At 37.5% G+C, this 19,772-nt stretch overlaps 1 protein-coding gene and 1 long non-coding RNA gene across 7 annotated transcripts in view; one reads left to right on the forward strand and one right to left on the reverse strand.

Moving 5' to 3' along the window:
- Nucleotides 1–2,194, forward strand: part of SLC26A7 (solute carrier family 26 member 7) — a 90,100-nt gene extending 87,906 nt beyond the window's left edge. For 5 of the 6 annotated variants that reach the window (XM_080580772.1, XM_080580773.1, XM_080580771.1 and 2 more), the window contains one exon: nt 277–2,194. In XM_080580772.1, the coding sequence (XP_080436898.1) occupies nt 277–312 (36 nt within the window). In that variant the 3' untranslated portion in view covers nt 313–2,194. The remainder of the gene's footprint in view (nt 1–276) is intronic. The other variant, XR_013946770.1, reaches the window with a different exon arrangement.
- Nucleotides 1–19,772, reverse strand: part of LOC308190009 — a 57,981-nt gene that overhangs the window by 22,973 nt on the left and 15,236 nt on the right. The gene's annotated exons all lie outside the window — the stretch shown is intronic.

The raw sequence follows: 19,772 nt of genomic DNA on the forward strand, positions 1-19,772 counted from the left end.
GGGTGACTGCAGTAGCAGCACCACACTGTAACTGTGTCTACGCTTCATATGACTTTTTAAGATGCTCAGGTCAGCAGGAATTTTGAGTGAAGAAAAAATGGCAGGATAGAATAGAAAAGAACAGAGCAGAAAGAGGTGGAAATTTATGGAAAGTGATTTGTTTGGATTTACATTTCTGATCCCCTCACATCAGTCTTTTGTCCACTACTTTTATGTGATATTCTAGGAAAACATTTTAATACTTTTTTTTTTCTTCTTCTGTTTCTCACAATTTAGAATTACAGCAAGTTCAGTGAACAGAGTGAAGTGTGATGCTGACCCATCAAATGTGGCTAGTCTGATCAACTCATACAGAATGAACTATACCACGGTTTCTCCTTAGCATTTTTCTTTTCTCCAAGAGATCTCATAGATGTTATTTTGTATGCCATACATATTTACAACATTCAGTAATGATAGATCTGCCATTCAGAAAAAAAAAAAAATCTTTAGCTGCCATCACTCAGAGAATGTTCATACAATTGTTCTATAATGGTTTTATATTATATTTTTATACATGTTTAGACAAAAATTATTAGAAAGCAGATGTGGGGTATTGACTGTTTACTATCTTTTAGATATCTTCTATTATAACATTAGTTGTAATATGCATCTGTAGTTTTGTGCATGGAATAAGGAGACATTATGAATTCTTAAAAGTGGTGTGTTATAATTGATACAGTATATGCAGGAAGTCATACACCAATGCATACTCTAATAGCTTTACTTATCCTTTTTGCTGTTCAAGATAGCTATTTGCAATAACAGCATCATATCACAGCTAACATATCCTTGCATTTTTCATACTTGGTTATTATATGCTTTTTAATGCCTGCCAAGGTCAGTGATAGCACAGTATATTGAAAGAAGGCAGATGGATGTTGGCTAAGTGCACTGGATTGTCTCTTCTTCTAGTAGATGTCATGAGTTATTATAATGGTTTGCTATATTTTCAGTGCCACAGGTATTCTCTAGCTCAGACTGAAGAGGAAAAATTGGTAACATTTTTCCAAAACTTTTTCTTGTTTCCAGCATAGTCTGCATTTCCGAATTACTGCTGGAATTTGATCAGGGCTGGAATCTTCAGCTATGGCAGCTGGGAGGTGACCCTAGAGGGACACAGAAGGCATGTGTCAATTTTCAGCCCAAATTCCAGCGTGCAGTACTCTGCGAGCAAACAAACGGGGGAAGAATTCACAGGTTGAATTCACACGTTTGGCTTGCAATTATGGATTGCCATCAATCATATTAGATTATACTATCACATCAATATCGTATTATTTGGCAACATATGTGAAGATTTTTTCCTCTTGTCTTTGCCATATATGTACACAAGCTGTAAAATATAAAAGTTGAGGAGAAAAAAAAAAAAGAGAATGGATGAGGAGTAGGTAACTACCTCACTGACCTTAAAAAAAACTATGGAAGCTAAAATGTAAATGAATATGGCATGGCTGTAATGGTCATCTTAACACTACAGAGAGGAGAGAAGCACAAGGGTGCTCTGTGCAGCTGGAGAGCATAGCCAAAATCTAATGCTAAGCATCCTCTTTTCAGCAGCAGTTACATCTATATATTTGTCTAGACTCTCTCAGCTGTCTCTGCCTAAAGCAGCTACCTGAAGTACATGGGACAGCTCATGGAGTGATTTTCACATCTTGCATGTTTTTGTTAAGGCAAATATAAGCCTTTCTTCTGTCCTTGGTCATTCCACACTACTAAAAGACAATGGGAGAGAGCCTTGTGTTCTTTTAGCCTTTCAGTCATAGGTGACTATTAGGGCTATTTCACACATCGTACCACAGATGAGCAGAAACATTCTCTACGTGTTCTACTAAGATAACTTTTCAAAAATACTATGCAAAATGCTGATTGGTAACTGTGAGAAGCTTGTTATACACAGAAGTAAGTTCTGTTCATTGTGCCAAGTGCATTTGTGTCAGATGCTGCAGTTGATTGCAAATGACTCATTACATCCTTGGACGTAGTAACAGGCTATAACATTTGATTATTAATTTCCTCAGACAGTTTTAGTAATTTATGAACACTTTAGAAACTGTTTACATTGTGCTTTAATTGTAGAAGAATCAACTGTATGTCACAGCTGAATGGAGATCTCTACTTAACTGCAAGCCGAATAAATGAATAAAAGTTATCTTTTCTATTAAGTTCATTATTTCATCTTTGATGGCTAAATGTATCTTCTAAAGATTTGTGGATATGTTGGTTAATGAAATTGTTAAACCGTGGTCTTTAGCAAAGATAGCATCGACCATGAGACCTTCACTTTTGTTCTGAATGATCTTGTTAATGAAACAACACAGATGCTGTTAAAATTATTTGTAATGTTAGTGCCTGATGAAGCTCTCTGCATCAAATTAAGAAATTTGTAGTGCTAATCAAAATATCTTCCGCTTTTCCCTGTGTTCAATAGAAATAACTTTTCTACAGCTAAATGGCTGTTTTGAGATGGACGTTTATCTCCCATTAGGTCAAAGACCTTCCTGTGGCACAATATCACTTACAAATGTGTTTCATCAGTGTAAGGCTACAAATTCAAATTGTCTTAATGCTGTGATTACTGCTTGATTGTCTCTCAGGGTAGAATCAAGGATGAAATACATTTCTTACCTTATGACTCTGACTTCTCTAATCTTCCAGCACTGGGGCTTGGGATACTTGTAATATTCCTGTAATGTATTTTACTTTGTATAATTAACCTAAATTTCCTCTTATTTCTGAGAATATAAATTGTTAATTAGCTTCCCTTTCTGGCAAGTAGCACCACTAATGACAATTGTTTCTCAGCAGAACAGAGCATTCGAGGAGCCCATGAAGGCGTTTTGAAGCTGGGCTGCAATGGAAGCTTCCCTTTCAATTGCTTCTAAAATATCTGTACTGAATTTAGGCTTTGCCAGACCAGAACTGCTTTACAGAGCAGTGGTTACTGGGTGAGAAAGTCTTTTTTTTTTTTTTTTTTTTCCTACCAGTGACCTAAGAAGGCAAATTACTTCAGTGCTGATGTTTCTTTTATTTTATTTTTTTATTTTTTATTTATTTGACCACCAAATTATTGACATTTAAAAAAACTCGTAATTGTTGCCTGCCTTCAGGTGACCAGATGTTGTTAGATTTCATACAGCAGTGACTGACTGCCAGGGAGTCATCATGGATCTCTCTGCTTGTGGCCTGTGAGATGCTGAGTGTCTCATCTGCGTGACTCTGCAAATCTCTGCTGATGGTGTGTGCGCTCCAGTTGTACTGTTAACTGGCAAACAACTGCCTGATTCTTTGGTGAAGCTTCAAGTAAACACCCTAAACCTTTTAGTTTTGGAGTTCAATATCAGTTTTAACCCGTTCCTCAATGCTCTTCTGTATATACTGTCCACTGGCTCTGGCTCACAGGAAGCATTAGGCTGTAACTTATGCTGAGGTCTGTAGCACCTTATCCCCAGACCTCCCATCAGCTGCAATGTACTTGTTCTTCTGGGGCAGGAGGGCAGAGTGAACCAAACCCACCCTGTAGCAAAGGGGCTGCACAAAGCCTGGGTGCTATTAGATGCCCTGGTATCACTCTCACAACTGAGATGAATTGCAGCCAGTAAGAATAAGGGGGCTTTGTTATTCTGTCTCCCTGAGGTAGCCATGCATCTTTGTACCTTCCAGCCTGATTTACCTGAATATACATAGGGACTTGTCAGAGTAATGCAAAATTTTATTGCTTGTGCTTGCATGTGTAAGGCCATGTGGTGTTAGCAAGAAGAGTCCAGTCCTGCAAACTGCTGAGCTTCCTTGGTTCCTGTTGGTTTCTGAAGGCAAGAGATTCCACTCCTCACAGCAGAGGCTCAAGGAAGCGTCTCCTCACCTAACGTGCCATTCTGCAAGGTTTCACCTAATGAAACCAACAGGGGCTCCAGGCAGTAAACAATTCTGAAAATCCAGCCATTTATTTTGGTTCCTATCTGTGTACTCAGATGCATAGATTTTACAGCCCTAAACTCAAAGCATATGGAACATGTGAGTTACAAAGATCCACGTTTCAATATTGCACATTTTGATGTATTCTGCACTACATAGGAAAATATTAATATATTATTATTTTCAAGAGTTGCTCAATATTTTTAGAGATTTGGTATTTGTTTGATGTGTTTAGGAATTCTTAGCTATTTTTAGGAATTAATTCTAAATGTTAGATATTACATGACGTGAATGAAGAGTTTTCCCATAAAATTTAAGATGTGCAAATCAGAATATGTTAAAATGGGGATCTGATCATATGCTTCTTACAGAATTTGTGTTTCACACATTCCAAAACAAAGCAAGCAATGAAGAAAAAAAAATAGAGTGCAAACTGATGTTAAGAAGTGAACATAGTGACAATTATAAATCAGGCATAAAATGTGTAATAAGGAAAAGACTGTTAACATTATATTTATGCAAATTAAATGGTTCTAATTCTCATCATATGTCTTTCTTTTTAAAGGTTATTTGCCCTGATTCTATGATTCAAGTGTCACAAGGTCTGACTTCAGCTGCTTTGACATAATTTATTTGACAGCTCTGTGTGCCATAAATATATAATGTAACAAGGAAAGGTATCTTCACTGTTGAATGAAAACATTAATGCGTCAATACTGTGTATGAATACTGTTTGACATTTACTAGTTACAAAAATAAAATACACAGTATGCCTTGAAAATATGGCACTCCTATTTTTGGAAGATACTTTCTTTGTCTACAGAAAGTAGCGTCTCATAAATAAATGAACAAGTGCACTTCCAGTGTGGATGCTAAATGGTGCTTTCATCATTAAGATGGATTTTTAGTAAAGATCACATAATCTGCATGTTTCCATATGTTTTTCGATGCATTTAATATTTTTTTTGTTGTTTCAATTTTGTGTATTAGCATACACAATAAATTTATACAGAAATAAATTGGAATATGAGACAATTTACATGTGGCAGCAGGAAGATGCCCTCATTATTTCAATACTTAGCAGCTTTTTTTTTTTTTAACATTTTGGTCTAACCAATCTGTGATGAGATATTTTTCTTTCTCCAACCTGAAAATATATTAGATCTTAATAATGAGAGAAGAGAAATTGTATTATATTCAGAAGTTTGGCTTTCTCACAATTCTTAGGGGAGTATGGCATCTAACAGATGTTTTTACCTATATAAAGAATACAGAAATCCTGGGCTAATTTTCCCAATATTGCCTCTATGCATATACAGTCATTTGAATATGTCATGTACTGTGTTCATGAGTACTGTGTTCAGTTTTGGGCCCCTCGCTACAGGAAGGACATGGACGTGCTCGAGCGAGTCCAGAGAAGGGCGACCAAGCTGGTGAGGGGTCTGGAGAACAAGTCTTACGAGGAGCGGCTGAGGGAGCTGGGCTTGTTCAGCCTGGAGAAGAGGAGGCTCAGGGGCGACCTCATCGCTCTCTACAGTTACCTGAAAGGAGGCTGTAGAGAGGTGGGGGTTGGTCTGTTCTCCCACGTGCCTAGTGACAGGACGAGGGGGAATGGGCTAAAGTTGCGACAGGGGAGTTTTAGGTTGGATGTTAGGAAGTACTTCTTTACCGAAAGGGTTATTAAGCATTGGAACGGGCTGCCCAGGGAGGTGGTGGAGTCACCATCCCTGGAGGTCTTTAAAAGACGTTTAGATGTAGAGCTTAGGGATATGGTTTAGTGGAGTACTTAGTGTTAGGTCGGAGGTTGGACTCGATGATCTTGAGGTCTCTTCCAACCTAGAGAAATCTGTGAATCTGTGAATCTATGTTTAACTCGGTAGTTTACATCTACGGATGGTGCACACTGATGGTATAGCATATATAAAGTCTGTGGCTTACCCCAGTATAAGGGAAATTATGGGTAAATCCTCCCACTGCCTTAATAACTGCAATGGCATTAACAGAAAAAGATTGACATCCCTTTAAAAATTTGGTCTTGAAAGTAGTAGCTTAATTTTTCAAGCCTGGTAATTTATGAAAGCATTTACCTCTACCAAAATTAATACAACCTCTACATTTTTTAAAATTTAATTTTACAATGGCTTGCAAAATATAAATGGTTTGTAGCGTTACCAATTTATAGTAGATATTCTTAATGATAAAGGTGTTTTTTTGTTGTTTGTTTTCTACAGCTATGCTTCTTGATTACACTCACAAAATGGCAAGGAAAGCACTCTGGAGTGAGATGGCTGAGTAACCTCATTCTTTTCATTCCCAGAACTGGTGTGTCAAAGCCCAAGGTGGGCTCTCACCAGGGATTTGAGAGGTAGCTTGAGGAGCAACTTCTTCCCTAACAGGAGTCCTCTGACTCCACAGCATTTCTGGAAAGCATGACTTGCAGAAGCAGAGAAATGGATAGCTGTTTAATATTTTCCTAATGTGCCTTCCAGTAATAAAAAGGCTTTTTGTGCTGGATATGTTCAGGTGATTAAGGATTAAGAAGAACTGAGGGAATGGATGCACGGGTGGTCATAAAGGTCTGAGCTGCCTCTGTCTGACTAGGTGCTTGTAAATGCTTTTTATGCCCGTTGTGCTTTAAAACTGCAGCCAGAACTTAAGAATTTTTTAAAACTCCACAATGCTGGATTAAGCTGCACCCGGTGCTTTCACCTAAATCCCACAAGTACATCCCACAAATTGGACACACTGTCTTTATTACATCTGAGACAGAAAAGAATTTGATCCCTTAATTGTTACTAATAGTTGTCAGATTTTGTTGAACATCATTTTTTTGCACAGTTTTGCTTGTCTGTAAATTGCTTTGTTTATGTAAAAAAGCCACCAGCAAATAAGCTGACATTTGTAGACCCAGGTAGTGTGGATAAAAAGGCTTGTTGCTCATCAGTTCAGGAAACAAGGTCTCTATTAGCCTACTGACAAAGTGCCAGGAGCAATACAAAATGACACACAATCTCTCTGGGGTGGTTTCAGGTTTGGACCACTTGAAGCTTCTGAAGGAACTGAACCAGCACAGCGATAGAAAAAGTGATTATAGAAACATGAGGACAGGAGAGGACCTGTTCCATTACAGAGCTGCATTTTTGGTGTGATCTGGTAACCATGTTTTTTAGTCTCGAGAGAGAATGGTCTTTAAACCAAACTCATGATGGCAAGGGACTTGACTTGCTATCACAAACATTTGAAGCCTGAACAGGCTATAGTAATTATAGCAACAATTCATCTGTGGCAGTCTACAGATGGGAGAGTTTCTGCCACTGTGGACCTGCTGTGTTTACATCTCTATTACTGAAGTCCTCTTCTAATATGTTTTAAAATAATATTATGACATTTCATATCCAAGAAAGTTTAGTAGTCACAGTACTGGAATTGTCAGTTTATACTTCAGTGTAGTTAGTTTAGACTTCAGTATAGTTAGTTTATACTTCAGTATAAACTAATAATTTTAAATGCTCTCTGAATTTTCTTTCAGGTTCCTTTTTCTCTTTGCTTTCTCTCTAACTCCTTTTAAATCTTTGGAACTTCATTTCTTTCTGTTTCAAGCTTTCTGCTTGATTCCTTTAGCCAAAATCTTAATTCAGAGTACTTCCATAAGGGAAGACATGTTTTGAAAGAATGAGAGCAATCCTAACTGATAAGGAAAAAAAAAATCAACCTCTCTTTCTTGGTCTTGGAGTGTTTCCAGATTTGAAACAGGTTTTGGAATATCGCATTTGCAATCTGCATTTTCATTTTATTTTCAGCAGTAAATTTGTGTTTAAATCTGCCGATCTTCAGGTTCATTGCTGGCCTGGCTCCACTGTTGCTTCCACTTCACATATCTCCGGCATGCCTAATGTCTTCAATTCCCAGCACCATGAAACTAAGATGGTGACTTTTAGGGGACCCATGATGCTCTACAGACGTACAGACAGAAGTCTTGGAAGGCTTCGCTCCTTCCTTCTTCCCCTGTCCTCTCTCCTATAGGCTGCTCTACAGCTTGGGTAGCCCAAGCACAACAGCGACTGTGACACACGTGCAATGGTTCAGATGCAGAGCTGGAGACCAGGGCTGAGATGCTGGTGAAATACGAGGCCATGGTGCATGGGACTGAGAGGAAGCAGCAGGGTGTGGGAAGAGACCAAATGAGAGAAGAAATATCAAGGGAATGGGAGTGTGTGATACTGTGCATGGATGAAAAGGCTGAAGGCATGTGGGGCAACTGGGATGTCAGGCTGCACGGGGATGCTGCATGAGGAGGCACGGGATAAAAAACTGAACCATTTGCTATTGGCAGGCCCTTGATCAGCAGAAAAGTAATTTTTCTGCAGAGGTGCCACTTGCCTCACACAAAGATAGTTGCCCCACACTGGCATCGAGCCTGTTAATGTAGTTGTAATAACATTTAAATTACTTCATAGCAGTAAAAGAGGGTGTTGTGGTTTTTTGTTTTTGTTTTTGTTTTGTTTTCTAGAGTAAGATTTCTTTTTTCAGACAAAATGTAGTATTTATAGGTGTTCCATCTATAACAGTGTGAAGTACTTGTATGAGCAAGCTGACATCTGCCTCTTTTAACCTCCCAGACTACACCTTTTCAGAGAGACAGGTGGTCCATAAGGAGGAACAGGTGTATCCTGAGCATTAACACCTCCGTGTTGTGGACAGTCTTTGCAAACACAGCACTCAAAGCACTTCAATCATTTTTCCTCCACCAGTGTAGCTACTCAGATACTTCAACCAGAACCAGTGGGGTAGTGTCAGGCAGAGTTCACGGCATGTGTCCAAGAAAACTTAGGATACGACTAGAAGTGTGTTAACTAGAGGAGAGAAAGGTAAAGGAGAAATATGTTCAGTCATAAGATTAATTCAAAGCTAGGATAATAGTCCTACTGTCCCATTTATCAGGAGACATCCATGTAGGTTTGGATGGCTGTTGAACCTTCCTTCTCCCTGGTCCCTGGCTTAGAAAGGCAACATCCTGCCCATCTGGGCTGTGTGCTCCAAGGTGTGGTCTGAGAACTTCAGCTGTGTGTTGCCAGATTACCAAAATCTGCCCCAAATTTGCTGTGCCCAGGTCTGGTGCCACCAGAGCTGCAAGTCTGGGCACCAGGTAAAAGCAAATAAAGTGTCCTTATGGCGCTGCGCTCTTCAAGGTCAGGAGCAACTGCCAAAACCTCAACCAAGCTTTGGAGGTGCTGCCTCTGCCCATGCAGGTATCAGAAAGGATCTTCCCATGCAAATACTATTTTCATTAGCAAGTAGCAGGAAAAAAAAAAAAAAAAAAGCAGCAATGCTTAATTCTGTGGGGTGTAAAGTGTGTCTGTACCAGCAGTTTCTTCCCCATGGAAAACAGCAGATAAGTGTTGGTGACATTCGAGTTCAGGATTTCTTGTGTGTGTTTTTTTTTTTTTTTCCCCTCCAATTTCTTGGCCATGTTAATTTAAGATAGGTCCTTAATGTTATATTAACATAGATTTTTATGTGTCAATTAACAAATAAATTCATTATGAAAACTCATTTAGGGAAGGGCTGACACCAGACAAAGCCTTGGGGCAGCTGTGGAGTGCTGGGATGCAACATCTGCTCCATCAAATTGCACTCAGACGTTGCCGTTCCTTGGCTGTTCATCGCTGCTCGGTGGCGTCTCAAGCAGCTACATACCTCCCCAGGACATACGAGTTCAGACACAGACCCACGAAGGCCAAATGTCTCCTTTGAGTCTCCCAGGCATAACCAGCTAAGGAAGTTGTCAAAGCACACAACCCTTTGACATCGAGAAAGAAAAAAAATCCTCAACAAACTACATACCATGTTGATTTGTCATGTGAGGTTTGCTTTTGTTGATTTATTTAAGCAGTATTGAGTTTGACATCCATCTCAAGCACTGAATATACCTTTGAAGCCCACCTATTTGTTATGTTATGAACCTCACTGCAATTTAGCTAACGTAAAAATACCTCCCATTACTAGCAGTGGCGCCTCTCATGACATAACAGAAACTGACTCAGAAAGTAGCATATGCTGTTATCACCCATAATAGATCAGCCACATCTCAAAGACTGGAAGCCAAAATTACCATTTGGCATGTCTGTAAATTCAAATATACCGTCTGTCCTGAGTTGAAAATTAATGGAATTTTGTCTATTTTATATATATATATCAAAGGCTTTGCTTTCACTATTGCCATAAAAGATTTTTCATTTAGTATTGGTATTATAGAAACTCTCCACGGGTGTTTAATGTTGTTGCAGTCCTCATGAGGCTGCAATTTGTAAAACACATCCCCTTCTGCCTCTCTGCAGATTTCTTCCTCCACATCTAGGTTCAGTGTTCCCAAAAACATAGAGCTGGGAGGGAGGACGCTGAGAGGCTGTTAGACCATCTTTCTGTCCCAAGGTAGGACCCACAAAACCATCCCCAGCATATACTTCTTAATAAAACGACTGGAAATACTAAAATTTTACACATACACACATATACATATCTCAGTCTACATAACTGTAGTCTATAGATCTGTAGCTTATGGTCTGTATATCTGTATTATGAAGATTCTTCCAAGTGGGCTGGCATTATTTAACTTTTGTTTTAAAAGGCCTTATAATTCAGAAAGGGGCAGTTACTGAAGGGGAACCTTATCTGCACACTTTCTGAACAGAAAACTTCCCGAGAGCAGCCAGATTTCCATGCATACGCATGGCAGGATCAGACCTTTCATGGGTAGCTCATTTCTACACCTGTAGCTGTGGCACACAGACAGCACAAAAACTCCTGTCGAGGGTATGTTGGTGTATTTTTTGCCCAGTTGAATTCACGGCCTTTTTTTTTTTTTTTTTTTTTTTTCAGGCAGCCTCTGCCACTCATGTGTTTGTGATGAAGGCTTCTTTTTGACAGCTACAGTTTCTAAAAGGGACAAATTATGCGTCCAGTCCTGCAAGCTTGCCTGCGATGAACGCCTTTAGAAATCAGTGGAGCTTTCACATGGCAGATGGCTCCCTAGAATTGAGCTCTACATAATTTTGCGATATTTTAGCTGGGGATATTTTAGTGGCTTTTTCCCTATGCATGACAGCATGATTTGCTGGCTGCTAGAAAATGTCATCAGACCCTTTCTCATTCCACAATGAAACCTTTGGATTATTTTTTTTGAAAGAGAAATATATATATATATTTTTCCTGTTGCACAGGATACTGCTATCTGATAAAAAAATGTTCCAGATAAAAACTGTGACAGTAGAAGGGTGGAAGGGCAAAATAGCCACATTATATTTCAAAATAGGCCTAAAGCCAAAAGAAAGGGGAAGATTATTTATTTATTTATTTATCTATTTTTAATACCACCTTAAACAAATGTCCCTCTATTGAAAATATTTCTGTCCCTTAAAATTTATGTGGAGGATACTCTTATGTATCTGATTTCATTTAGGATGTCATCTGTTTTCTCCTGGAATGCATTAAAGGCAAGAATATGATAAAATCACCAGGCTGAGTTCTTTTGCATTCTTTCAAAAAAAAAATTTGCTCAAGAGTAAATTCAACAGTCACTGCAGAGCAATCCACAGTCAGCCTGCCTCTTACAAAGACAGCAAGGGGAAAGGCATCACTGCAAACTTCTGTTTTGCCAGCCTTTGTCTGAGTTCCAGAGAAAATTAATTCATTATCCCTGGCCAGGGCTATGTCTGCATGCAAAGATTGCAGTGTGTTAACTTGTACCAGACCTTGCAGTGTATATTCTGCTCCTTGAAGTTGGTGACACAAAGGGGTTAATGGTAACAAGACATATTCCTAGCAGCTATTATAGTGTTTGAAATGCCCTTGCATGCCCAACAGATGTTTAAGTTCAACAGACCAGTCAGTGAGTGAAGCAAAGACTGTCTGACTCCTTGGGCAGTCTACCGAACGACATGGGAGTCCCATTCAGACAGTTCACACTTCCCAGTGTGCTATTCCCATTGAATGTGCATGTAGCTATGACTTACTGGCTCTGGTTAGTAAGTTGCCATCAACCTTTTGAATATAGGTGTAATTCTAAGCATCTACCTGTGTATTATAGACAAAAATTGGTAGTCCAAACACATCTTGCTCCTCCCAAGACTGTAATGTCATTTACAGCTCATAGAAACACACCCACCTCTTCATAGGTTTTTCCGTTTTACTTTGTGAACAACTATTCCTTTCCAATAGTTCTAATTGTTTTCATTAAGCATTCATTTGTCCTTCACCCTTCACTATGATGAGTATTCAACAACACTAAAATTAATGTGGTTTCCTCATTTCCGTCTTTATACAACTGCCATAATCAATGACATTGGCTGATCTCTGAAGACAGGAACTGCTAGTTAACCTTCCTTACCACTCTTGGCTGAACAGTTGCCTGTCTTTGCAGAGCATAAGACACTAAATTAGAGAGAAATTGTGGCTATATTTAAAAATATGGTGATACAACAGCAACTTTAATGTCAGGATATTTTGATTACAGACCTTCGTTGTTCAGATAATAAACTCTTCGGGATATGAGTCTGGGCTATGGATAAGGATTTTTTATTCAAAATTATTTTTAACCACTGCACCAACAGTGCAGAGCCAGACTCTATATCAGAAAGGTTTGAAGGCTTGGGGGAGCATGCAGAATCCCACCTCATGTCTCCATGGGCATTTCATGTGCTGGCCATCTTGAGCTTGGAAATACAAATGAGTAAAAGCCTCCTCCTAAACAGAGGCCTAGGCATGATGTGGGAGTCCACCTTTCCTTTGGAGGATGTTCCTGTACTAAACACACAAGAGAAAGCTATATAAAAGGGGAACAACAAGACAAAGACTTTGCCTTGGAAGCTGAGAGTCATGAATATTATTATTTTATTTTATTTTGCATCTGGTAACTGGTGCAGCTCATTACTGCATCAGTAACAATGAGTCTCCACATGAAGAGTTAATTAGCGCAAGTTTAGAAAATTAGGGAAATTGGACCTTGAGGAAGCACTCTAAGGCATAACATGCAAAGCCATTTTGCTAATCAAGAGACATTGCAAGTTTGGCTGACATTTGTTTTAATGAACAACTTTCATTGTCCACCTCCTTCACAGAGTTCAAAACCATGTACCTAATTCTAACTTGTCTAATGTTTTGTTGAAGGACTGGACCATTTTTCAACAGAGGAATTAACAGTTTATGATTTCCCATTCTCCAAAAAATGTACAACCCATCTCTGTCCTCTTTGCTTAAGTCCATAGACCTAGCTTGGTTCATAAGGAGAAAAGAAGAATTCATTTTGTTACAGGATGAATATGTCAGAATTAGCATACTTTGCACAGACTTACTGAACCAAAACAGTAAGATTGATCCTCTCTATGTTTCACTTTGAGCAGCACACTATTTCCTTAATATGCAAGTACTCTTCTCCATATTTTGGAGGAGCCTCTGGTTTTTGAGATCTTGACATAATGCCATGTAAGTAGTAGATTTCACATGCACATGTGCTAAGTAACAGCCCACAGCAAAGACAGTCTCAGTCTCCTTTTATGTTCCAAAAACTTAGTTACATAAGGATTTTAACCTTGAAGCTGATACATCTGTTAAAGATCTGCTCCACCAGAAGTCCTTAAAAAATTCAGTTGGTGTAACTTACATTAAAATTTAGCTACAGAGGAGTGAAAACAGGGAATACTCATTATCAGAGGTAACATTTTTTGGAACTGACAGAATTTTTCAAAATGGTTTTGTGGGGCTACATCTGGAATAATGGCAGTGGTGCTGTCTTCTTCAATCTGGGATTTGTGAGGAGTTAGTTTTTGTAGTGACAGAAAAGGCAGAGCATTCCCAAGAATGGATTTTTATCAAGACAACAAGGATCATTTCGTTGGTCATCAAAAAAGATAATTGAAGAAGTGCTGGATTCATGGAATGACCCCTGAAAAATATTTGATGTGCCTGAGACATTCCCTGACGTGTCTAGAAGGTGAATTGTGACAGTACCCAGCAGCATCGTAAAACAGAGATGTTTAAAGAGAGGATAAGTATGTCAGAACAAATTAATTCTTATATTTTATTCTAAAAAAAAATAGTTTCATATGTTTAGGATGGATTTTTGGGGAAAAATGCTGTTTTCATTAAAAAACAAAAACAAACAAACAAACAAATAAACAAACAAAAAACCTTTTTCCAGTAGTTAAATTGATTTGGCAAGTAAAATAAATGTGCACATAAAATGCCTTTTGTTCACTACTAACGGAAAATATATTTATATTTCTTTAAAATATTTTTTTCCATTTGATTTTTTTATCATTAATTGAAAGGTTTAATATCCTTGAACTCTTTTAGTAAAACTTATGTGTTAATTGCAAAATAATTTTCACAGGGGAAAACATTTTGATAGAAAATTGTCAATTTAGTCTGATGTAAATGAGAAATAAATCATTCCATATTGGTGGAGAATAACAATGTAAATGAAATTTTAATGTCTTGGGGAAAAGTGAGTTTAATTTAGGGAGACAAGAACTCCAATGGGTCTGCAGCTGAACATCTGAGTTGCATCTAACGTTTTGGACGATTTGGACTGTTTAAGATCCAGATTTTAATTCAGAAAACAGAGCTGTCTTGACCAGAACTTCTGTGTTGGTTTGTTTCTAAGTTGTTAACCATTCCAGGAGATGCTAGCATGGGCAGCTTGCGAAGGGCTGACACCTTCCAATAATTTGATGCTAATTCCTGAACATCAACTGAGCTGAGATGGTTTTATTTATTTATATTTCATCTTTCAATCATAGTAAAAAAGAAACCTAGCTAATGTAGACATGTATTTCATGTACTATCAACATTTAAAAGAAAAAAGATTTTTTCATGCTACATACTTTGGAATTAAATTATTTCAAATATTTGAACAACAGACATTTACAGATGCTCTGCTTCATTGAAAGTGAATCTGAAGTATGTGCAGCTGTGCTTGTAAACTGTATCCAAGAATAAATGAAATATAAAAATACTCTCAATCTAAGAACAGAAACAATATAATTTGATTATTTGATTCCTACAACCATTTACTGTAGATGTTTATAACAATAATATTGATTATATAGTTTATGCATTGTTATAGAATTACAATTAATATTATTGAGTCCATTAACGTGTTGTTATTAAGTATATTCCTGATGAAAAATGCTTGCACTTGATTTGTGCTCAAAAACATTTTAAAAAAAGCTGAATTGAAACTAAATAATGAACTGTATGGGAATTTCACTGACTACCCAGGCTTGTGACTTACTATCTAAGAGTAGTATTGCCTCAAAACTATTTAATAGAAGAGCTTCCTGAAGAAAGTGTAGTTTCCTTATTTTCAAAATACTTAATTTATTAATTTTGAGAAAATGTACTGTGAAAAAAAAATCAAAAGAAGATTAATTGTTTGACTATCTTATTCAAATGATTTGAAGATTGATTTTTTTATATAGTTTTAATAAAAAATCAAATCCAAACACAATGTCTTACACAATAACTGCAAATTCAGAATTTTTACAGTCTTGAGTTGAAGGATTTTTATCTTGTCAGAATGATGATACTGAGGTCAGAATAAAACAATGTTGAAATATATTGCTTCAATGAGCATGTACTAACATTTTCTGGAATTTTTATATCATGAGTAATTTTGGAGTTTCAGCTTACCATTTCAATAAATTCAGAGCAGAGAAAAAGGAAAATATTACTTAAAGTGGAATAGAACTCCACAATAAATGGAATATCTTTATTCCAAACACTATGGAAATAAAAAAGAAGATGGAAGACCTTGGTCTGTGAGGTTGCACTTATATGCGAAAGGACTGATATTACTTGCTATATTAACAAATCTGCATATGGACATATGTTAAATGAAAACAAGGATTTTGACCTGACAGTTAAAATATTTAGGGATTCACTCTCTATATTGCCTTACTTTTCAGTATATATTTATCACTTTTATAAGGACACATAATTTATACCTACTCTTCACTTGACCCGAGCCACTAAAGCAAAAGTACTACCATTAATTCAAGTCAGTTTATACAAAGGCTCTTTTCACTGGCAATGTGCTGCTCCAGCACAATAACCTAACAAAGGCCCCACATAAAAGATTTTGTAATGTATTTTTAGGGTACTTTGTATAATTTTGATCTACTTTGGTTTACTTTGCATACCTTCTCTATGTTAATATTATTTGAGTTCTAACTACAATGGACATTGTATAAAACTATACAAGAACCAAAGAGGGAATTAAAAAAAAAAAAAAAAAAAAAGAATCCTTACTATCCTTTCATTTGTGGTCAGTCACCACTGTACTCCCTCTCATTTCTTTTGAGATTTGTAGCCAAGAGCAGATCTATGGCCATCTGTTTTTAATCTGCTATTCAGGATGATAGTCTGTGGATCAATGAACTCTAGCCATAGCCTATAGAGAAACTGCAAATCTTTTTGGGATAATTTCCAGAGGATAATAATATTCACAAGAGACTTCTTTTGCCTTCCTTATCTCAAACTACGGTTTTTCATAAAAGAATGGTATCATAGCTGCCTGTTCCAACAATTGCTTCTGTCATGATGCATTATTGCCACTGAGCTAAACAATTGAAGCCATAAATCTCTGAGCTTTTAACTATGCTACTACTGCCCAAAGGAGATTTTGTGAGACAGCAGTGGGCTAAAGACAGTCAGGAGACCAAATGCAAGAGGGTAAAATGGGACAGACAAGCTTCCTTCTAAAACATTGTTCAGATTTTCTTGCAAAAAGAGCATAGCATGAAATAAAGTTACTTGGCAACTATGAAATTAAGCAGGGTACACTTGCCTCAGTTAATGCCCAACAGACACTGAACTTACTGACATAAATGAGCAGTTCCGCTGACTGTATGCTACCCTGAGAAAAACATTTAGGCAGGAAATGAAAACTACTTCTTGCTGTCCTACTGCCCATTGACTTGGCATCTGTTGAGAGTAAAATACAGAGCACCACTGTCCCTGGCTATTGCATACTCACCCAGTGAGTACTCCCCTATACTCACACTTCTGTGCACGACCTGCAGCCATCCAGCCAAAGCCAAAAAATACCAGGTTTTTAACCCCTGAGAGGGGCCTGCAGTGCTGCTGCTTCTCCCCTCCCTTCCTGTTCCTGAAGAAATAGCTGAGACAGTATATTGAACTGAAGGAGATGCAAGTCTTTTATTCACAACCTGAAGTCCCTCTCATGCTGCTGGACAGCCCAGAACACTCTGCAGGGTTGGCTGGAATCCCTCCGCCTTAAGGACGCTCATTACCACATGCTCATGCACCACTGTTGCTTGCAGAAGGGCATGAAGGCACAACAAGGCAGCCTACTAAACTGTTCCAAACAAATATGAATATACAGCAGTCCTTAGCCATTAACTCTCAGATCAGGCTTTGTTATTTCTTTCAGAAATCTCTTAGAAATTAAACCGGTGTAAACTCAGGAATGCTATTTGATGCAGCCCTGTTTTCCAAAGTGCATCACTACACTGAAATCCTTGTTGATGTGAATACTCATATTTTCAAATTATTGTTATTTATTATTGTTATATACTATTATACTTATTATTGTTATATACTATATACTATATAGAGTATACAGTATATACTATATACTATAGTATACTATAGTATAGTATACTATATAGTATATATAGTATATACTATATAGTATATACTATGTACTATATATACTATATACTATTATATTTGTTATTGTTATATACTTCATGTAAGCTGCAGCATCCTGATGTCTCTTGAGAAAAACCTAAGCTGTCCATTCTTTCAGATTCTTCTAACACTATTTAAGTATGTTGAGATGCTGCATTTTAATATGAACAGCCAAAATCTCCCCTTAGGTACACAAATGGAATTCCCAATGAAATCAATTAAAGCTGTCTTGGAATCTTCCAGAGTACCGTAAGCTTTATATCCATTTATATCTTAGATGTAATTGGAGATATAACGTGAATTGTCTAATGGAATGATGAATCACCCCCATTTCACTATCTGGATGGTTCAGATAATTAAAGCTTTTCACTTGCTGTGAACTTTCAGAACTGGAGCATCTTTGAACACCTCCATTTGTGCAAATCACTTAAATTTCTTGGTGCTAATCCTTTTTTTTTTTGGGGGGGGGGGGGGGGGTTATGGAATAAAAGAACTATGGGGAAAATTGTATTTTAAGTTTTAACCGAGGCAATTCTTACATAAAATATTTCCATATTACATAAAATATTTCCACTCTAAAATAATACAGAAAGCATTTTGTAGCAAAACAGATTTTATACATAAATCAGTTACCTAAATACTGGGAAGTATTTTCCAGGGAAATGACTACAATGATGAAAATTCAAACTGTTGAAGTATAGTGCCTGCTCCATCCATGTCCATAGAGTTTTCAACACTGTTTTTTTGCTGTGCAGGATTTCACCTGTCCATGCGGTGGCAATTCTCAATGATCAGTGGAATATTTAGAGCACCTAAGAAAAGAATGGAATGGAAATTTCTTCCAAAATACTCTTTCAAGAGCACCTAGAACACCTAGAAACACTAATATGCTTATTACTGAATCTGAAATGACTTTCTCCTGCCAAAGTATATCTATTTTATATTAAAAATAATAAGCATTCCTAGCTTACACAAAATATGCCAAATTAATTATAAAATATGTAGTCTGAAGCAATTTCTGAGATATTACTTTTATTTTATTTTAATATAAATTTTTTCTTGGTTTTAACCGTTTCAGTTTAGACTGAAGTAAAGCTAAGTTGTGGTGGAAAATCCATATTTAAGACATCTGTCTGGGAGATATAAGTACAAGTCAGAATCATAGAATCATGGAGTGGTTTGGGTTGGAAGGGACCTTAAAGATCATCTAGTTCCAACCTCCTTGCCATGGGCAGGGACACCTACTAGATCAGGTAGCCCTTCTAGATGGCCAGTGTGAATCGTCTTTGTTGATAATGGCAGTGTGAGGAGTCATATAAGCAGGAGGTAGTACCTCGATTCATGGACAGGAGAAAACACCTTTTCTGTTTTCCTTTTGTTTCGGCCACAGAGTTAGTTAGCTTCAGATTCATGTAAGAAATTGCCTTCCCAACCACACTTTTTTTTTTTTTTTTCCCCAGCCATGAACTTTTAATGAAGAGATAATCTGAATGAAACAGAATATTTTCATTGAGTAACAGTCTCCTGCTGTCCAAGAAGCAAGGCATTTACTGAAATAAGATTTATCTTCAAAACAGAATATATTGATTAGGTGCTATCACAGTAACTGTAGTATTTCTTAACCAGGTGATTGAAGATGGTGCAATGATTTTGTTTGATGGATGTCAGTGCACAGGAAAGACAAAGGTTTTATGTGATGTTACCAAATAACAGATTTCTGAAGAGTTCAAATCATAATTGTCTTTTATGGGGGTCAGGAATCCAGGAAGATTTTAAAAAATAATTGATGTTTCTTCCACAGAACAGATTTTCCATTAAAAACACCACAAGATTAGGGTACCATCTTGGGTTTACGTGGCAAGAGCATGGCAGGGGGGCTGAAGGGCTGGCCTATGTGAGCAGAGCCCAGCAGCTGCTCCATGTCAGATCAGAGCCAGCTCCAGCCGGCTCCAAAGGGACCTGCTGCTGGCCAGAGCCGAACCAATAAGCAATGTTGTTTGCATCTCTGTGAGAGCATTTTTAAGACAGGAAAAAAAAAAAAAAGAAAAAAAAAAAAGATCTGCTGTGCAACAGCACCTGGGAGGGTGAGGACTGAGAAGCAGCCC

This window comes from Anser brachyrhynchus (genome assembly GCF_964034855.1).
Source record: "Anser brachyrhynchus genome assembly, chromosome: 2".
Classification (NCBI taxonomy): Eukaryota; Metazoa; Chordata; class Aves; order Anseriformes; family Anatidae; genus Anser; species Anser brachyrhynchus.